The sequence below is a fragment of the Oreochromis niloticus genome, linkage group LG4 (genome assembly GCF_001858045.2).
Source record: "Oreochromis niloticus isolate F11D_XX linkage group LG4, O_niloticus_UMD_NMBU, whole genome shotgun sequence".
NCBI classification, from domain to species: Eukaryota; Metazoa; Chordata; class Actinopteri; order Cichliformes; family Cichlidae; genus Oreochromis; species Oreochromis niloticus.
The window spans coordinates 5746824-5763751 of NC_031969.2; the positions used below are offsets into that span (position 1 = coordinate 5746824).

At 42.0% G+C, this 16928-nt stretch overlaps 1 protein-coding gene across 1 annotated transcript in view; it reads left to right on the top strand.

Moving 5' to 3' along the window:
* The window catches only part of cpt1a2b (carnitine palmitoyltransferase 1A2b), a 59839-nt gene that overhangs the window by 2116 nt on the left and 40795 nt on the right, over nt 1-16928 (top strand). The window contains exons 2-10 of the mRNA XM_003446465.5: nt 979-1121; nt 4678-4817; nt 7679-7856; nt 8757-8858; nt 8982-9119; nt 10733-10810; nt 11127-11234; nt 15135-15222; nt 15625-15820. Of these exons, the coding sequence (XP_003446513.1) occupies nt 981-1121; nt 4678-4817; nt 7679-7856; nt 8757-8858; nt 8982-9119; nt 10733-10810; nt 11127-11234; nt 15135-15222; nt 15625-15820 (1169 nt within the window). The 5' untranslated portion in view covers nt 979-980. The remainder of the gene's footprint in view (nt 1-978; nt 1122-4677; nt 4818-7678; nt 7857-8756; nt 8859-8981; nt 9120-10732; nt 10811-11126; nt 11235-15134; nt 15223-15624; nt 15821-16928) is intronic.

Sequence of the window (16928 nt, forward strand, 5' to 3'; positions counted from 1 at the left end):
CCTCCTTACTAATGACATCCATCACTATGGGGCTTTTAAACAAGGCTGTTAAACCTCGTTTGGGTTAACACATTATGGTTATGGATGAATCCAGATCATTCATCGGTCCTCCCGACAACACAACAGGTCTGTGTCCTTGGGCAAAGTGTCAACAACTGCACTCATTGTGTGACAGTGTCCCCTTGCCCACATCCACCCCTCCCACGTTCACACACACCAGCAGAGAAATAGTTGTTGGAAGTGAGAAATGTGTGGCAATCAGTCGCTCGGCTGCGCAGCGAGAAGAGGAAGCAATAACACAAACACGCTCCCTGCAACGTGACTTCAAAGATGTATGTTGACTACTTTCTGTAACTGTATGGGTGTTACGTCACCGTCTTTCACCTGAAACTTTTAGTCTGCAACAGACGTGGATTATGCTGCATTTTAACTATGTGGCCCCTCCAGGCTCTTCTGCCCCTCAACAGAACCCTTACTGCAAAAACCACGAGAGAAACCAGTGATGTAATGTTCCGCAAACAAGGAACAGTACAGCGATGACTAAGATTATTTAGTGAAACCGCCTGTCAGACTTGTGTTCCCCCAGTTAAGCCTTGTCTGTCTGCATACATACTTCAGTGTTGAAACAGACTGTGCAACTGTAGGTTTAGTCAAACAGCGAGCAGCATGTGCTCTGTATTCATGGGGCTGCCGTGAGACAACAACATTCCAATGACGCATTAAATTAGTCTAACAGTATTGCGTAGAGAGCTGCGTCGAGCCGTATGAAATTGGCTGTTCACTCATAAAGCAAGTCAAAAATGTTCAGGTTATGAAATCTTATCTGTAATCTCTCTCGTTTTTCTCCACAATCACAGTCAAAGTCATGATGGTTTCCAGGCTGCAGATATCGAAGTTTAGTTTTGGATCAGATAAGAAGTGAACAAAACACAGCTTCCTCTTGGTGTTTACATTTGTGCTTTACTTGTGTTTCCAAAGAAATGGCCGAGGCCCACCAGGCAGTGGCATTCCAGTTCACCATAACACCAGAGGGCATCGATCTGCAGCTGTCCTACCAGGCGCTGAACCAGATCTACCTGTCTGGAGTACGATCCTGGAAGAAGCGAGTCAGCCGCGTGAGGGTGAGCATCACAACCCCAGAGTAATCAGGCTGTGTATGATTTATTAAAAAAAACAGTGATTTGCTGTTTTGTTTTTTTTAAAGCATTTATTTCATTAGAATGTTGAAAATGCAAAATTGTACTTGTTTGTAGAGATGGCACGATACTACTTTTTTATGTCCGATACCGATACCGATATCATAAATTTGGATATCTGCCGATACCGATATGAATCCGATATTGTGTTTTTTAATCAATAAAACTGTTTTTTTTTTAATATCTTGCTGCATTTTGTATAAGTTCATACTCAAGTTTAAATAAACAACAACACTAAAGCTATTCTGTTATACCTGTGTGTAAAAAATACACTGCACCCAAAATATTTCATAGTTCAGCAATACTGATCAATCTAATAAACTTAAACCTGCTCCATCCTCCCTATTCTGGTATTTTAAAGAGTACTTAGCAGAAATATTAAGCAACCTAACTAATAGGGTTGCAAACTCCCAGCAAAAAAAAAAATAAAAAAAATAGGGAACCACCCCCCACCCTCCACCTCATGATGCTTAATCGATGTAATCAACTTTAATTTGATGCAGGGTGAAAAAAAAATGCACAGAAACAAATTATTTTTCAAGAATAATTAAATAGATTCAAAATCTTTCTTCAACAGAATTGCAGACTGCACAGATGGTACTTTCCCAAAGGAAAAAGTAGTATAGCTTACTAGGGTATATTAGACTTAACAGTTACTATATACAGTAATGGACTTCTATACATTTTACATCAGATTAAAACTTTGATTGTAAGATTCAGATAATTATTTATTAAAAGCTAGACATTTTAAATGAGAATAAGAAAGAAAAGTATGTCTTTGTGCCCCCTTTTCCCTGTTAATGCCCTATCGGCCCCCCTGGCTAAACTTTGCTAGATCCGCCCCTGCACAGTTACCAGCCGTCAGCTACGTAGAAAAGGATCCTGGTGTAGAAAGTAATGTTAAATACATTCTAACAACAGCTTATCAAGGTTAAACGTGCTGCTGTTGTTCAGCCACTGGTTTCCTCTTTCTGGCGCGAAGTGGGCCAAAAACAAAGAAGAGAGACGGACTTGCGACACGACAGTTTCACGATTGAAGTAGCGGCAGGAAGGTGAGGGAGAGAGAGAGGCAGTCGCTCCATATATCGGTTGTTAAGCTTAACATGGGAACGCTTTACAAACATTCAGAGATGAACTTACACACTTGCTTTACTTCTCTCTGGGATAACTTCCTCGGAGATGAAATGCTGGTTTGGTAGCGAGGCTCCAAATACACACAGCCGCTCTATCACGTGATGCACACTGCTCCGACGTGCTACGGTTATGAGCCGAGTTACGCCGTGTTGCAAGTTTTGTGAGGTGCTTTTTTGATATTTAATGGATCGGATTACATTTTTTATTTTTCGCCGATATCCGATCCAGTAATTTAGGTCAGTATCATACCGATACGTAATATCGGATCGGTCCATCTCTACTTGTTTGATAATTGTTGTTGGGGAAAAAGACACAAGAATCCCATAAATGTTTAATGCTTAAGGAAAAACTAGGTGGAATGGTTGGCACATGTTATCACTGTGATCGTGGTTGCATCACATGTGCAGGAGCTGTGGTAACAAACTGCTTTAAAGCAAATCTCAAATCAGGCAAAATGTTCCTTCCTGCTCGGTAAAGGTTTTCAGCTTTAAACACTGCACTGAACCTGCAGTCTCACTATGGACTCATGCTCCTGAAACACCTGCAGGAGGTGCTTTGATGTTGCTGTGAAACCTGTCTGTATCTGTAAGCATTAATAAGAGAAAAATATTTTAGTTAACTGAAATGAAAATAAAACCTAGACTTTGGACTTTTTATCGTAAAATCTCTACTGATTTGTGCGTGACGGATTTATCAGCTGGGCCAAAACATCTATCAATATTAGCTATTTGCAGCTATATTGGTATTGGCATTTATAGCAGCCAATAAATGAAAACTGAAAAAGGAAAGCAGAAACGGGAGAAACGCCCTTCAACTATGTTGGGTTTGATGTTGCAGAGTTTGCAGCTTCCCTGCTGGCAGCACATCTGAACACTGAATTCTTGTCAGCTGCTCTTCTTCTTTTTTATGCAAGTTCGCAGAGAGGCTGAAGCAGAAATCCCTGCTCATGACAGAAACTAGATAACCACCACTGTAATGATATCGACTGATTCGGTTTTTAGCTTTTGTTGGCCCCCAAGGTCTCCCGATCTGACCCCCTTAGACTTTTATCTTTGGGGTCATCTGAAGGCAGTTGTCTATGGTGTGAAGATACGAGATGTGCAGCACCTGAAACTACGGATACTGGATGCCTGTGCTGGCATTTCTCCTGCGGTGTTGCTATCAGTGTGTGAAGAGTGGGAGAAGAGGGTTGCATTGACAATGCAACACAATGGGCAGCACATTGAACACATTTTATAAGTGGTCAGAAACTTGTAAATAACTCATGAAAGAATAAAGTTACGTTGAAACCAAGCACACCATTGTTTTTCTTGTGACATTACCAATAAGTTTGATGTGTCACATGGCCCTCTTCCTATTGGAAAAACAAAAGTTGTATCCAAGATGGCCGACTTCTAAATGGCCACCATGGTCACCACCCATCTTGAGGAGTTTTCCCCCTCACATATACTGATGTGCCACAAACAGGATTTTAATATCACCAACCATTCCCATGTTATTACGGTGTATCCATATAAATGGCCCACCCTGTACACTGACAGTTATAGTGCTCTACTTGGAATACCATTAATCAGGAAGGGAATGCCTTCATTGTTAGACTTTTTTTAAAAAAATATATAAAATTTGTTAACATTTCAGCTGCAAGAGGATTACCTTTTTTTAATTTCACGTTCACTTACGTGCTTCACGTGTGGTCAGGTGGTTTTATACTGCCACACATCAGAAATCTGTATGCAGTTGAACATTGACTAAATTTCAGTGTCTCTGCTAAATCAGCACTCTCTACTTGTTGTTACCTTTGTGAGAAGTAGGCGGGGCTCCTATGTAGGCGGGTCATTCGTGTCCAGGATGGGGCTGACTGCACAGGGCATTATGTCTTAATTCCCACCTGGGTATGATGAGTCTTTGACAACATGTACTGATATGCATTTTTGCCCCTTCTGGGTGACAGCTGTTAATATTTGCATCACCACTTGTGTGAAGTCATTGTGCTCAGTAACAAGTTTCTTACATCTCTTTGTAACCTTCAGTGTTTCTTGGCGAGTTAATGAAAGCAAATGAGGCCAAACACAGTTGAAACCCACAAATGTTTTCCCACTCAAGATTAGAACATTAAGAAACACATCAGTGTCATGTTTGGTTTTAGAGCGAAATTTATAAAAAGATCTGAAACGACACAGCTGTGAAACCAGTGCAGGCGTGCTGGATCACATTCACATCTGTAATGTGTTCCTCATTTAAGCTGCTAATGGAAGCTAGTTTTTCACCTCTGAAGGTCTGACCTGCACTTTGTTTCAGAACTAACGCTGAATAATCCCAATGCCTGTTTCTTTTTCTCTGCTAACAGAACAGTCTGATTAAGGGAGTGTACCCTGCCAGCCCGTCATCCTGGCTCTTCGTTGCCATAGGAATCCTGGCCACCATGTACATGCAGTCGGATCCCAGCATGGGGCTCATCACCAAGATACAGCAGCACCTGCCGCTAAGGTACACAACGGCAATGTCAGTGGTTTTGACCTTTAAATAGGCAAATATTTATCAAAATGATTTGATAATGCAGAGTAGACAAATTAAGACCATAATTTTGTTGTTGTTGTTGTTGTTTTTAATCAAAGTAACAAATCTGAAGGTGCAAAAATAGGTGAGCACATGGAATCATAATTTAGCTTCATCAGGGGAAACTCTGCTCTTATCTCGTCTGTGGGTGACGACAGGGATGAAGGCAGACGCAAGTCGTGCGTGCGTGTGTGCGTGGGTGCGTGTGTGCGCGTGTGTGTGTGTGTGCCCATGAATGATTGAACTTCTCTCAGAGTTCTTCAGACAAGTCAAATGTCAAGAAACTATAATGTGATGCCTATTTTAAGGCCAGCATCTTCCTTACCTTCTCACGTTAGTTGTTATGTCTTTCATGTCGTGTTGTTCTGGAAGTGTTGCTCTTGCTCACTCATGTTTTTATGTTGCTTAGTAGCTTTTATTTCTGCATACTGTATTTGCCCACAATTTCACTCATGTCCCTGTGCTGTCTTGCTGGTAACTGTGACAGTATCGATGCTGCCGTGAGTCAGAAACCTGAAACATTTTATTAAAAACATCTCATGGGGAACATATGACAATAACTGCTGTGATAACTAGGACTGGAATTATGTGTCCAGTTGAAGTGTTTCCAAGTGTGTGAGTTTTTCCACCTTAAAGTTGCAGCACCACTCTAAGGCCTAACATTGAGGAGGGCTGGAGTTGTGTATACATGTATAGGAAGTTTTTCAGCATGTTAACATGATGAGTCAGTACAGAGGATTGTGGGTGTGGTGCTTAAACTTGAACTTTCCTCTACTTCCCTACCAGCCTGACTACTAACTGTAGCTTTATATTATTGCATAAACCATTACTGATTCACTGACTGCACCTGTTGCTTTCCTCCCTCATGTTCATGATGTTCTGAGTCATTTCAGACAGAAAGGTTAATAAACAGATGAATGTAACTGGCAGGATAGAGGGCATGGTGAAGGTAAACAGTGACATTCATACTTACGACTGTAGCTGAACATGTGACATGAATGTTATGTAACTGAAACCAACATGAGTGTAAGGGTGATCACATGTCTCAATCAGCAGTGCACACATTCATCTTCCACCACATTAAACCCACCTGTCTAATATTATGTAGGTCCCCTCTCATGGTGCCAACACTGCTCTGGCCCGTCGGGGCATGGACGTGGGACTCCAGGGGGAATGGAGACATTGGCAGCAGATCCTTGGGTTCCCGGGGTTGTAGGGTTGGGCCTCCGTGATCGGGCTTGTTTTTCAAACATCCTGGCTCGGATTGGGATCTGGGGAGTTTGGAGACCGGGTCAACATCTCGGACCGTTTGTCATGTTCCTGACTAGTTTTGTGGTATGGTGTGGTGCACTGTCCTCCTGGGGACGACCGCTGCCATCAGCAAGTGCCTTCGCCAACAGCTGATAGGTAGGTGGTGTGTCTCAGTTACATCCACCTGAACACTAGGAACCGAGGTTTCCCAGAAGAGTCAAAACTCACTTTACTGATTACTAAGCTGTACGAATGCATCGCTAGGCTACAGAAAAAAACTGAACTGCCCATGCTTGTTGCCTTCATTATGAGTTTATTACTTTTTAAATGCAATCTAATATCCTAACATCTTATTGTTTTTAATACTATGCACAGTTCACTTCCTCAGTGGCCCACTAGGTGTTGCTGTTGTATTTTTATACTGTCAGAAGCCTCGCGGTGAGATTAAACATGAGCTATGTGAGTGAAATGCATTCTCTCTGTTTTGCTAAAGAAACAGATTATTCAGGGAGAACTGCATTTATCAAGAACAGATTTTTTTATTTTTTTTTTATTTTTTATTTATTATTTTTTATTTTTTATAATTTTGTGTTAAAACTGTCAAAGAGCAGCAGTTTTTGAAGCCACTGGAGGTGGCTCTTCTATGTTGTGCCATGCGCTTGTGACCATGCGCTTGGCACAACATAGAAGAGCCACCTCCACAGGACAAGACTCAGCAGTCCATCTGCATCTTAAGGATAAAGGTCACTCTTTTGAGGATGCCAATGTTCACATATTAGACAGAGAGGACAGATGGTTTGAAAGAGGAGTGAAAGAGGCCATCTATGTCCACTGTGAGCGACCATCTTTGAACAGAGGCGGTGGTTTACGACACCATCTGTCTGCCATCTATAATCCAGTTTTGAGTTCCCTCCCCAGACGCCTTAACGCCCACTCACATCCTGGGCCATCTGACCTCAGGAATTCACATGACAATGTGGGGCCAGGTTTCACAATGGGCTCGCCCGAAACCCTGGCTGATTAGGTCCCACACCTGCTTTCACACCTTGGCGCATGTGATTAGAGGATCACCAGGGGGTCCTTTGTCCCTCCTTGGGGGGATACTCCCACTGGGTTTAAATCTGGGACTCTCGGCCATTTGACCTTAGAACTGAAGAAGCTTCTCGGATGAGAGGTGAAACGTCTTCAAGCAACTTAAAGAAGTCCAGACGCTTTTCTTTGCAAACTCCTTTGACTACGATGACCTGGATGACTGAGAAACCTTCACAGACACTCTAAGTGTTGCCTATAAATATGGCTGTAAATTACCGTGGTGGTGTGTAGAGGCAAAATTACAAAAATGGTCTTTTTTATTTTTTTTAATCAGATATGGGACTTGTCCCATTGCTCTTTGTTAAAATAACAGCATTCGGTCACTTACAAAGGTCACTTATCAGGACTGTTCCTCCCAGCTTCCTTCAGATTGTATTATTTATTGCATATTGAAAAAGTTTCCTTGTAGCTGCTCGCATCATTAAAGTGATTTCACTCTCTCTGTGCAGTCTCCACATGTCCCTCAGCACCCAGGGTCAGACTATGGTGTCAGCGCTGGTCTTCAGCACTCTGCTGTGGCTCTCTCTCATCCTGGCCCTCAGGTTCTGCCTCAAACTGCTGCTGTCCTACCACCAGTGGATGTTTGAAAAGCACGGCCGGATCTCCAACACCACCAAAGTCTGGGTGGTAAGCCACGTTCCTGCTCAGTACCTCAGCTTCCTCCAGAGGCTGCTGTGCGTGTTTAGGACATCAGGAGTTATTGCATCAATTTTTTCCTGGACCGAGCGTAATATTTATGTTTGATAACTTGAACCAAAAGTTACACGTTGATTATTTTTAGGCTGAATGGTTCCATATGTTATAGTGGTGTTTTTTTGTTTTTTTGTTTTGTTTTGTTTTCCCCCTCGTTTTCTTTTCAAGCGCATAACACATCCAAAAGTGCTGCAAACATGAAACGATGTAAAGCTGTTTTAAACATGTTTCTCTGATTTGAAAGTAACAGTCTCACTGGATTATTTGCTTTGCCTCATAGTTTAATTCCTTTTAAGTGGGGCTTGTTCGAGCTTCTGAGCTCGTCTGTTATCTACAGTAGATGGCAGCACACACTGCCAAGCCTGCAGGAGCCCTGACTGGGAGAAAAAAATTCAACTAGTGCTGTGGTGATGATTTACAGCAACACTCATGCTTACCCGCTTAAGCATGAGTTTTGTTTAGAAGTAGGAATGTTTATTTGATCCTGGAGGATTGGTCCATGGAGTCTGGTTTTGAAAAGAATGATGATTAAATAAACGAACTGCAGCTCCAGTTTTTCAGTCAGGAGCAGTATCTGCCTCCTAGCTGGAAGAGAACTTTGAAAGGGAGTGTTACTTTAGAGAAACCTTATTTTCATTGTCATTAAAACTCCTTCCGGGATAAAGATTGCACTCAGCCCTCTCTAATAGTCAAAACTGAGGGTTTTTGTTTTTGTTTTAAAAGATAGAAAATCTCTTTTAGGGATAAGATTACATTTTCTTATTGAAAACACGCCGTCTGTAATATCTGTCTAAAACCCCTCCCCTCCCCTCTTTGACCTCCCGTTTCTCTCAGCCTCTGGTGAGGTTGCTGTCAAGCAGGAAGCCTTTGCTGTACAGCTATCAGTCGTCTCTACCTCACCTTCCTGTTCCAGCCATCCAAGACACAGTGAGCAGGGTGAGTGTGAACATACACCTGAACACTTGGTGGAGCATTTAAGGTTTTCTCTCCCCATCCTTATCCTTATCATCTTGTGTTCAAGAATGAGATTAACGCTGTCTGAATGTTTGCTGTTATCAGTACTTGGAGTCGGTGCGCCCTCTGCTGACGGACCTGGAGTTTAAACGCATGACAGACCTGGCCAATGAGTTTGAGTCGAATCTGGGAAACCGCCTCCAACGCTACCTGAAACTTAAAGCTCTGTGGGCCACCAACTATGTAGGTATTCAGCAGGAAGTACGCACAGTGCAGCTGACAGTGAGGGGTACAGGAGGGTGAATGGGTCATTGACTAACCCAGAGTTACTCATGCTCAAGGGCAAAACATCCTGACCTTTGTCCAAACTAAATGATCCGTATAATTGACACTGTGTACAAACAAAAAACAATCTTCTTCAGTGCATAATATCATTTTTATAATTAAATAAGTTACTAAACTTTACAATTTCCCCAATAATTTAATGAAAATGAATTTGTGTATGGCTGCTTTTTTACCTTGCCAGAGCAGGTGCAGCAGGTTTATATAACATTACAAATTTCTGTTATTTTCATCATTTTTCCAGCTTGTTAACAACTTCATCAGGTCACAGGACGTGGCCTCTTTCCATCATTTAACTGCTTTGATCCTGAAGCTGCTGCCTCTGAGCTTCGGATGAGTTAAATGTGTTCGTGGTGGCTCTCCTGCAGTTTTGACAAACACTTTGTGTCACTCACAGTGAGTCACTTCACAACCTTCATATTAATGTGAAGGTGCCACAAATGTTTCCTGTCCTCACCTGTCAGTGCAGAGAAGTAGAGCATCTTCTAAATGATTATTTAAAGCATATACAGTGGTCCCTCATTTATCACAGGGGTTACGTTTTAAAAATAACCCGCGATAGATGAAGTCTGTGAAGTAGCCAACTTTATTTTTTACAATTATTATGGATGTTTTAAGGCTGTAAAACCCCTCACTACACACTTTATACACTTTTCTCAGACAGGCATGAACATTTTCACACTTTTCACTCTTGTTTAAACTCTCAAAGTTCAAACCTTCGTAGAAAAATAAGTCCATTATTATAGAATGAAACCAAAGGAACACACAGGTGACGACGTTTCATCAACATCGTTGTGTTTGTTGGGGAGAAAGCTTATAAACATACAGTACAGCACTTTAGAGTCACGCTGCTAGAGATAGAAGATTTATGTAAATTTGACAAGCTGAACACATTCTGTACTGTACAGGAGACACGGCACGAGATTGATTGATGATGGTCTATAGCCAATCAGGACGCAGAACACAATGTGCTGTATTTAAAAAAAAAAAAAAAAAAAGACATGCAAAATTGCACTGTAATGCATAAGTTCAGTATTTGCATTTTTATTAGTACCTCAGAGTAATACTTGGGCACAGTAAACTTTTACTTGAGTGAACGTTCTTTTGCCAGCTCTGTAATCTGTGAGTGACCACTGACAGAAGTGACGCAGTACTTATTTAAAAAGCAAATTGTTATCGTTGTCCTCCTTGTATATTGAAAATCCTCACGACCTCCGTTATCACTACAATACGTCCTCACATCCTGGTGTTTGAACTTTTTAAACTTGAGGAGCTGTGTCTTGTTCAGGTACTGAGTTTGACTGTTACAGGTTTGAGTCACTGCCCTGTGGTGCACTGTCAGTGTGCCCTTTCTGGCACCGCTGTTGCATAATGTAATTTATCCCTTTTTTATTTGCAAGTTTTCTTATAAAGCTTGCAACTATAAAGCAATACATTTTGCATTTTTTAATCCTAATACTTTGTGCTTCTGGTTTGAAAAGAACAAAGAGTTTAGATTCCTGTTTTGGCTCTAGGTGAGTGACTGGTGGGAGGAATACGTCTATTTAAGGAGCCGAGGTCCCATAATGGTCAACAGTAACTACTATGGAATGGTAACCACTGCTTCTTTATATAATTACATGTTTACATTCTGAGCTAAGGTTAGGAGTTATATTAAAGTCAGAATGCTTTATTTTCTTTACCCGTGATCTTGATTAAATCTACACCTCATATCCTGTTGTCATTTTTAACCTTGAGCTTCCTGTCAGTCCAGCTCAACCTTTTAGCCTTATCTTGGTGACTGTTGTTGATGTTTTTAGAGAGATAAGGGAATTATATAACATTTCATTCTCCTTCCTTTGGTTCTTAATCAAAAATCTTCTGATGGTTGTCTTTTTTAAAAATCTATCCTTTGTGTGGTCCTTCCAGGATTTTCTGTACGTGACACCAACCTCAGTGCAGGCGGCCAGGGCGGGGAACACGATCACTGCCCTGCTGCTCTACCGCCGCAAGGTGAACCGGGAGGAACTGAAGCCGGTGAGGCTGCACACATTTCTGCAGATTGGAAAAATAATGCGATGGAGTGTGTTTGCATCTGTTGCGCTGTTTGTTTTTTAAAAAAAAAAAAAAAAAAAAAAATTCTGATGATGCCTATCGCTGTCAGATTGTTAAAAATCTTCCAAGTTTTGCATCAGTAATCTTAAAAAGGTCAGTGTCTCTCGGGCTGTAATGATGAGCTCCTGTTTTATTATGTCGACCAGAATGTATTCAAAGTTCAGATTCAGTTTTACAGAAGGATTCAATGGAAATATTGCATTAATATTGTGGCATTGCTTTTAAACACATGGTCTCAGATGTAATTGGACTGATTAGAATAAAAGACAATAATACTTTTTTTCTCAAAGATATTTTGATTAAATTGAAGCAACAAAGAAAAACTGATACACAGAATTGTTAAACAACAAACAAGTAGGTTTCACAATGACTGTTACAACTGAATCAGAATCAGAAATACTTCCTTAATCCTGAAGGAAATCATGGGTTACAGCAGGCAGCACGCTAAATGGCACATGCGCACTTACAAAGGAACCTTCTGACCAAACATACTTTACACAAACATCACATTAGGGAGACATGTCAGAGAGGGAGGCTGATGGGAAAAAAACAACGAAAATACACAACATGAGGTGAGAGGAGGAGAAAAAACCCCCACTCAGACTGAGCTCCTGATGGGAGAACAGTTTGAGAACAGAAAAAACACCCCAGCACAAAAAGCACATGACTGTCAATACACCACAAGATAAGCAACAGGGGTGGGTAAAGGGTGAGAGAGAGCCGGTGTAGACGGCGCATGCTTGTGTGTATCCTGAGTTTAGCTGAGAGAGTGTCCTTCGCCCAGCCAGGCTAAGTAAACAGTCTTCCAGGTGGCCTTGCGTAGGATAGAAAGGAACAGAAATAATAGAATACAGATGACACACTCGCATATCTTGTAATTGCTTTAATCAGTTTACCCCCCTTACCCATACCACATAGTAGCCCTATCCCTCAGGCCAGGTAAAAAAAACAAACAAGCAAAAAGCCCCATCGCAAGTACAACAGGACAAAGCAGAACAAAATAAAACAAACACACAAAAAACATAAAGGCCCCTTCACAGCGGACGCAGCATGTGCTGCTAATGCTAACTGCTGACTAAAAGCCAAGGATCCAGAATTTGTTGCGCTGGCTGCTGAGCTCTGTGGGGTTTTGCGGCACCTCTACGTGTACTAGATGCGCCTGCTCCTTGTCGTTTCTATCGCTGTTGAAAAGGCTCTGGAGTAGCCGATACTGGAGGTCTCTGTATAAGCAGGTTAACCTGTGACACAAAAAATAACCGAACTCAGACACACACAGACTGTTTTCGTTTGTGGTGATGAAGGAAATCGCTGGGCTGGCATGTAAAAGGGCATTTATTCTTTTAGGACCTACAGCTCAATAAAGCACCCCTCCAACAGCCAAACCCATCTGAGCTCTGAGCTCAGATCAGGCAGCAATGAGAAAGGACGCTGAAAGAAATCTACATTATCAATACTGGGGGCATATATGTTGGCCAACACTACTTTTTTTATTATAAAGTTTACCCGAAACAAAAACATACCAGCCACTCGTATCAGAAATTACATTATGTGTCTCAAAGGGAATATTTTGGTCAGAATAGAAACGCCTCTGGGCTTAGCCTGAAAAAGTGGAAAGAAAATGCTGCCCTGCCCATCTGCACATAGACGAGAGTTATCCGATCCACAGAAATGTGTTTCTTGTAGAAAGACAACAGCTGCTTTATACTGCTTTACGTGTGAGAGCACCTTCCTTCTTTTCACAGGGTGGTTTAAACCTTTGACATTCCAGCTTACAGAGTTTAAGCAACTACCCATAGTCCTGCACTAAAAATGTAAGAAAACAAGTGCAGCTGAAAACAGAGTACGAGAAAGAAGACAAATAAGAGACTACAACACAGAGTAGAATGGTTCCGGGTTTCCCCAACTTGACACTAATAACTGACTTTAGCTCCCATAACAATTATTTTAGTAAACATAACACTCCTAGATAAGGTAAAATTTTGTTAAAGCAGTCAGCATGGAACCACAACACACCCTATAAAACCACTTTGGAGACAATAAAAGCAATGAGATATGAATAGCCTCCCTGCTTGTAAATAGCAGAGGAGAAGAAAAAAGAAGAGTCTGTAATGCCTAAATATGAACGAAAGTCCTTGCATATCCCAGGAGACGGAGATGGTCAGGACAATCTATTCACTGGGCTGTCCCGCGGACAAACGTAAAGACCAGATAAACAGGCTCTCAAGGTGATTTGGTTGTAACGGGCAGGTCGTCCAAGTATCTCCTCGCTTAATCAGCCGAATGATGCCAATGCCTTGCACCGTCGGGAGATGTGATGCGAAGTCGTGCAGGATACAGCAGAGCGGGCTTGAGACCTCATTTATACAGCTCGGCCATCGCTTCACGGTACTCCACGCGCTTGCTTAGAACTTCTGGGCAGTAGTCCTCCACCATGCGAATCTGCCGGCCATGGCATTCTAGTTTCCCTCCTTGCCGGGCCTCTTGGATAAGAAGGTCCTTTACCTTGTACCGATGAAGGCGTATAATTACAGGGCGCGGTCTCTGTCCTGGGGCTAGCTTAGCGGCAGGTATACGGTGGACTCTGTCGATCTCCGGGCGGGTCAGGGGCCTCTACTTCCCGAAAACCTCACAGAGCAAATCTGCAAAGAATTCTGTGGGATGCCCACCTTCAACGCCCTCCTCGAGTCCCAGAATACGCAGGTTTTGGCGCCTACTTCGGCTTTCTAAGTCCGTAACTTCAGCCAGAAGTTTAGTGTTAGATTCACTGAGGTTGAAACAAATGTTGTTGAGTTCTCTAACCTGCTGACTTAAATCGTCCACAGCTAGCTCTAAAGATCCAAGTCGCTGGCCATGATCTTCCACTGCAGAGCGGACTTTGTCAAACTTTGACTCCAGTAAACTAAAAGATGTTTTGAAATCGCTGGCCATTGCCTCCCTGTGCTGCTCCAGAAGGGAGGAGATGGCTGCCATATACAGTCTTCCTTTTCTGCCGCTTTAGTGCGTTTTGAGGCCATGTTAGAGCGAGCAAAACCCAATTTCGGAAAAGGTAAAACAAAAAGTAAGCATTTCAATAGTTTTGTTGTGAATTGGCCGGTTTAGAAGTGGAAAAGGTAGATAAGTTAGCGGAGCTGTCTTCTCCTCTACCTACTACATCCCCCTAGCGACCGGAAGTCCAAGACAATAATACTTAAAAACAATTAGCAAAGAATCGCACTATAAATGGTAAATGGCCTGTATTTATATAGCGCTTTTCTAGTCCCTAAGGACCCCAAAGCGCTTTACATATCCAGTCATCCACCCATTCACGCACACATTCACACACTGGTGATGGCAAGCTACATAATACTAATAAAACTATAATAGCATATACAGTAGTACATGTATATATGTCTGTAAGTAAGTCAAAAATATGTAATGCCAGTTAAAATGCCAGTTAAAATCAAAGGCAGATAAAGAATTGGCCCTTGGCTGCGTCCATACTGTAGTCCACAGCCCATTGTGTAATATGGGTGCACATGCCCTTGATTGTCAGTTTTTTCTGGCAGTGACTCTTGTTTCGTGAGGTACTGCAGAACCTTTGATGTGCTCCAATATCGTCTGTCTACTACCCACCTTGCTTTTTTACAGCTCCCCTTCACAGAGAGAGCAACAGAAGGGTGCAGCCATCTGTGTTGGCTGTATTTAGTGTACAGTGGCTGTTGTGTGGCTAGCTACTGCTGCTTTCCATTGATTCAAATAAGAATGGGTTGTGTTATCTAAGGGTCACATGGATTAATGTCCATTTAAAACGAATGGAAAATAGCCAGTGTCTTTGTGCTGTAGAGCCGCGTTCCGGGTACCGTCATCCCCCTTTGTGCTGCTCAGTGTGAGAGGATGTTCAACACAACACGCACACCAGGAGTCGAGACTGGTAACAAACACACACACACTCAGAGTAGATACAGTACATAAAGATGCACTTTGATTGTTGCAGTATTTCTCTCGCTCAAGTGTCTTAAATAAGGGGAGCTGTTTCTCTGCTAAATTCTATTAATTGCTATTCTTCTATTATATGCCCATTCTATTTCTATTACCTCACTGAAGCATGATATTCAGGATGTGTAGGAGGATATTGAAGTAGCATTATTGAAGGTATAGCATTGAAGTTCATCGTCAGCTTCTAAATTATCATCGGGGGCTGATGCGCTCTTACACTCAGACATGCCCGGGCTTGTCTTTTTGCACACGTTAGGAAATGTAAACACATGTCATGGTTATATCTTATTGTTGTTGCAGACTGTATAATATGGCACTGCCGTACTCTTTTCCACAGATGTGCTCCAGCACTGGCTAGACAGTGAGTTTGTGGCAGTGTACCACAGGGGGCGCTATTTTCGCCTGTGGGTATACCGGGCAGGCCGCCTGCTGTCCCCCAGGGAGATTGAATACCAGATCCAGAGGATCCTGGATGACCCTTCACCTGCTCTTCCTGGAGAGGAGAAACTGGGAGCTCTCACTGCTGGAGACAGGTACGTACAAAGTGGCAACCCCCTATCATCCTGATATGCTTACTACTGGCTCCAAAAATTTGACATGGCAGCGGTAAGCGTGCTGCTGTTTGAATTTTCTAAATGTTGGGGAAAAGCGGATGATGTCATATGACTTTTTTTTTTTGCCTTTTTATATACAGGCTATAGTAGGGAATTTTGATACATTTTCTAACTGTGAAATATTTGGGAGAAATATGAAAAGTTAATCACAGGTTGTAGTCTGTAAATAAGGAGTGGTATTGATAAGAGGTTCTTTAAAACTGAATAAACCTTTTAAAGTTGACATCAACATTTCTTTCATTAAAATAAAGTAATTAATTTTTTTATTTCTTTACTGAAACACAGCCAGTTTGTATAAAGCTGTCTGAACCTGCTGTCTTTATATTTAGTGGGTTGCTCAGAGGCAGCTCACAGAGACGAGCTACGGTGCGACCACTGGATGGCACCATAATATACTAATCAGAGCTCTTTACTGACACATACAATTAGTTATACAATGGACTGCACGATTTTGCATAAAATGAGAATCACGATTTTTTTTTGCTTAGAATTGAGATCACGATTCTCTCACGATTTTCTTTTCCAATATAAATATTTATTGCACTTATTAACTGCACATCAACTTCGTAACAGTTGAAACTGAACATAAAAACAATAAATGCCTCACATTTTGTGGTTGCCGCAAAATGTTGTACTGCTTGAAATTCCGTCTCCACCGTTGCTCGACACTGTGTGTATAGAGCAGGTAGTGCAACAATAGAAAAATAGTTGCGGGACGGCACTGTGTAGCGTTTGTCTAGGGTGCTGATCATTTTCCTAAATCCCTCGTTTTGCACAGTGATGATATATCTTTGGTCAGGTGATAAGTAACAGCCTCCGTAATTTCTTTGTGTCTGCGGGAGTTCGACGTGTATAGGGAAGCGCTGTATAAGGTTCCCGTTATTGATGTTTGGGTGGTTGACCGGGACGAATTTTCTCCTGTCACTTTCTCGTCATCCCTGACGTGTTCTCCGTTGTTTTTTCCCTGCCAATTTGAGCATCATGGCACAGCTTCTGTATCACGTGGTATAAGGCTCCGCCCTTGTCA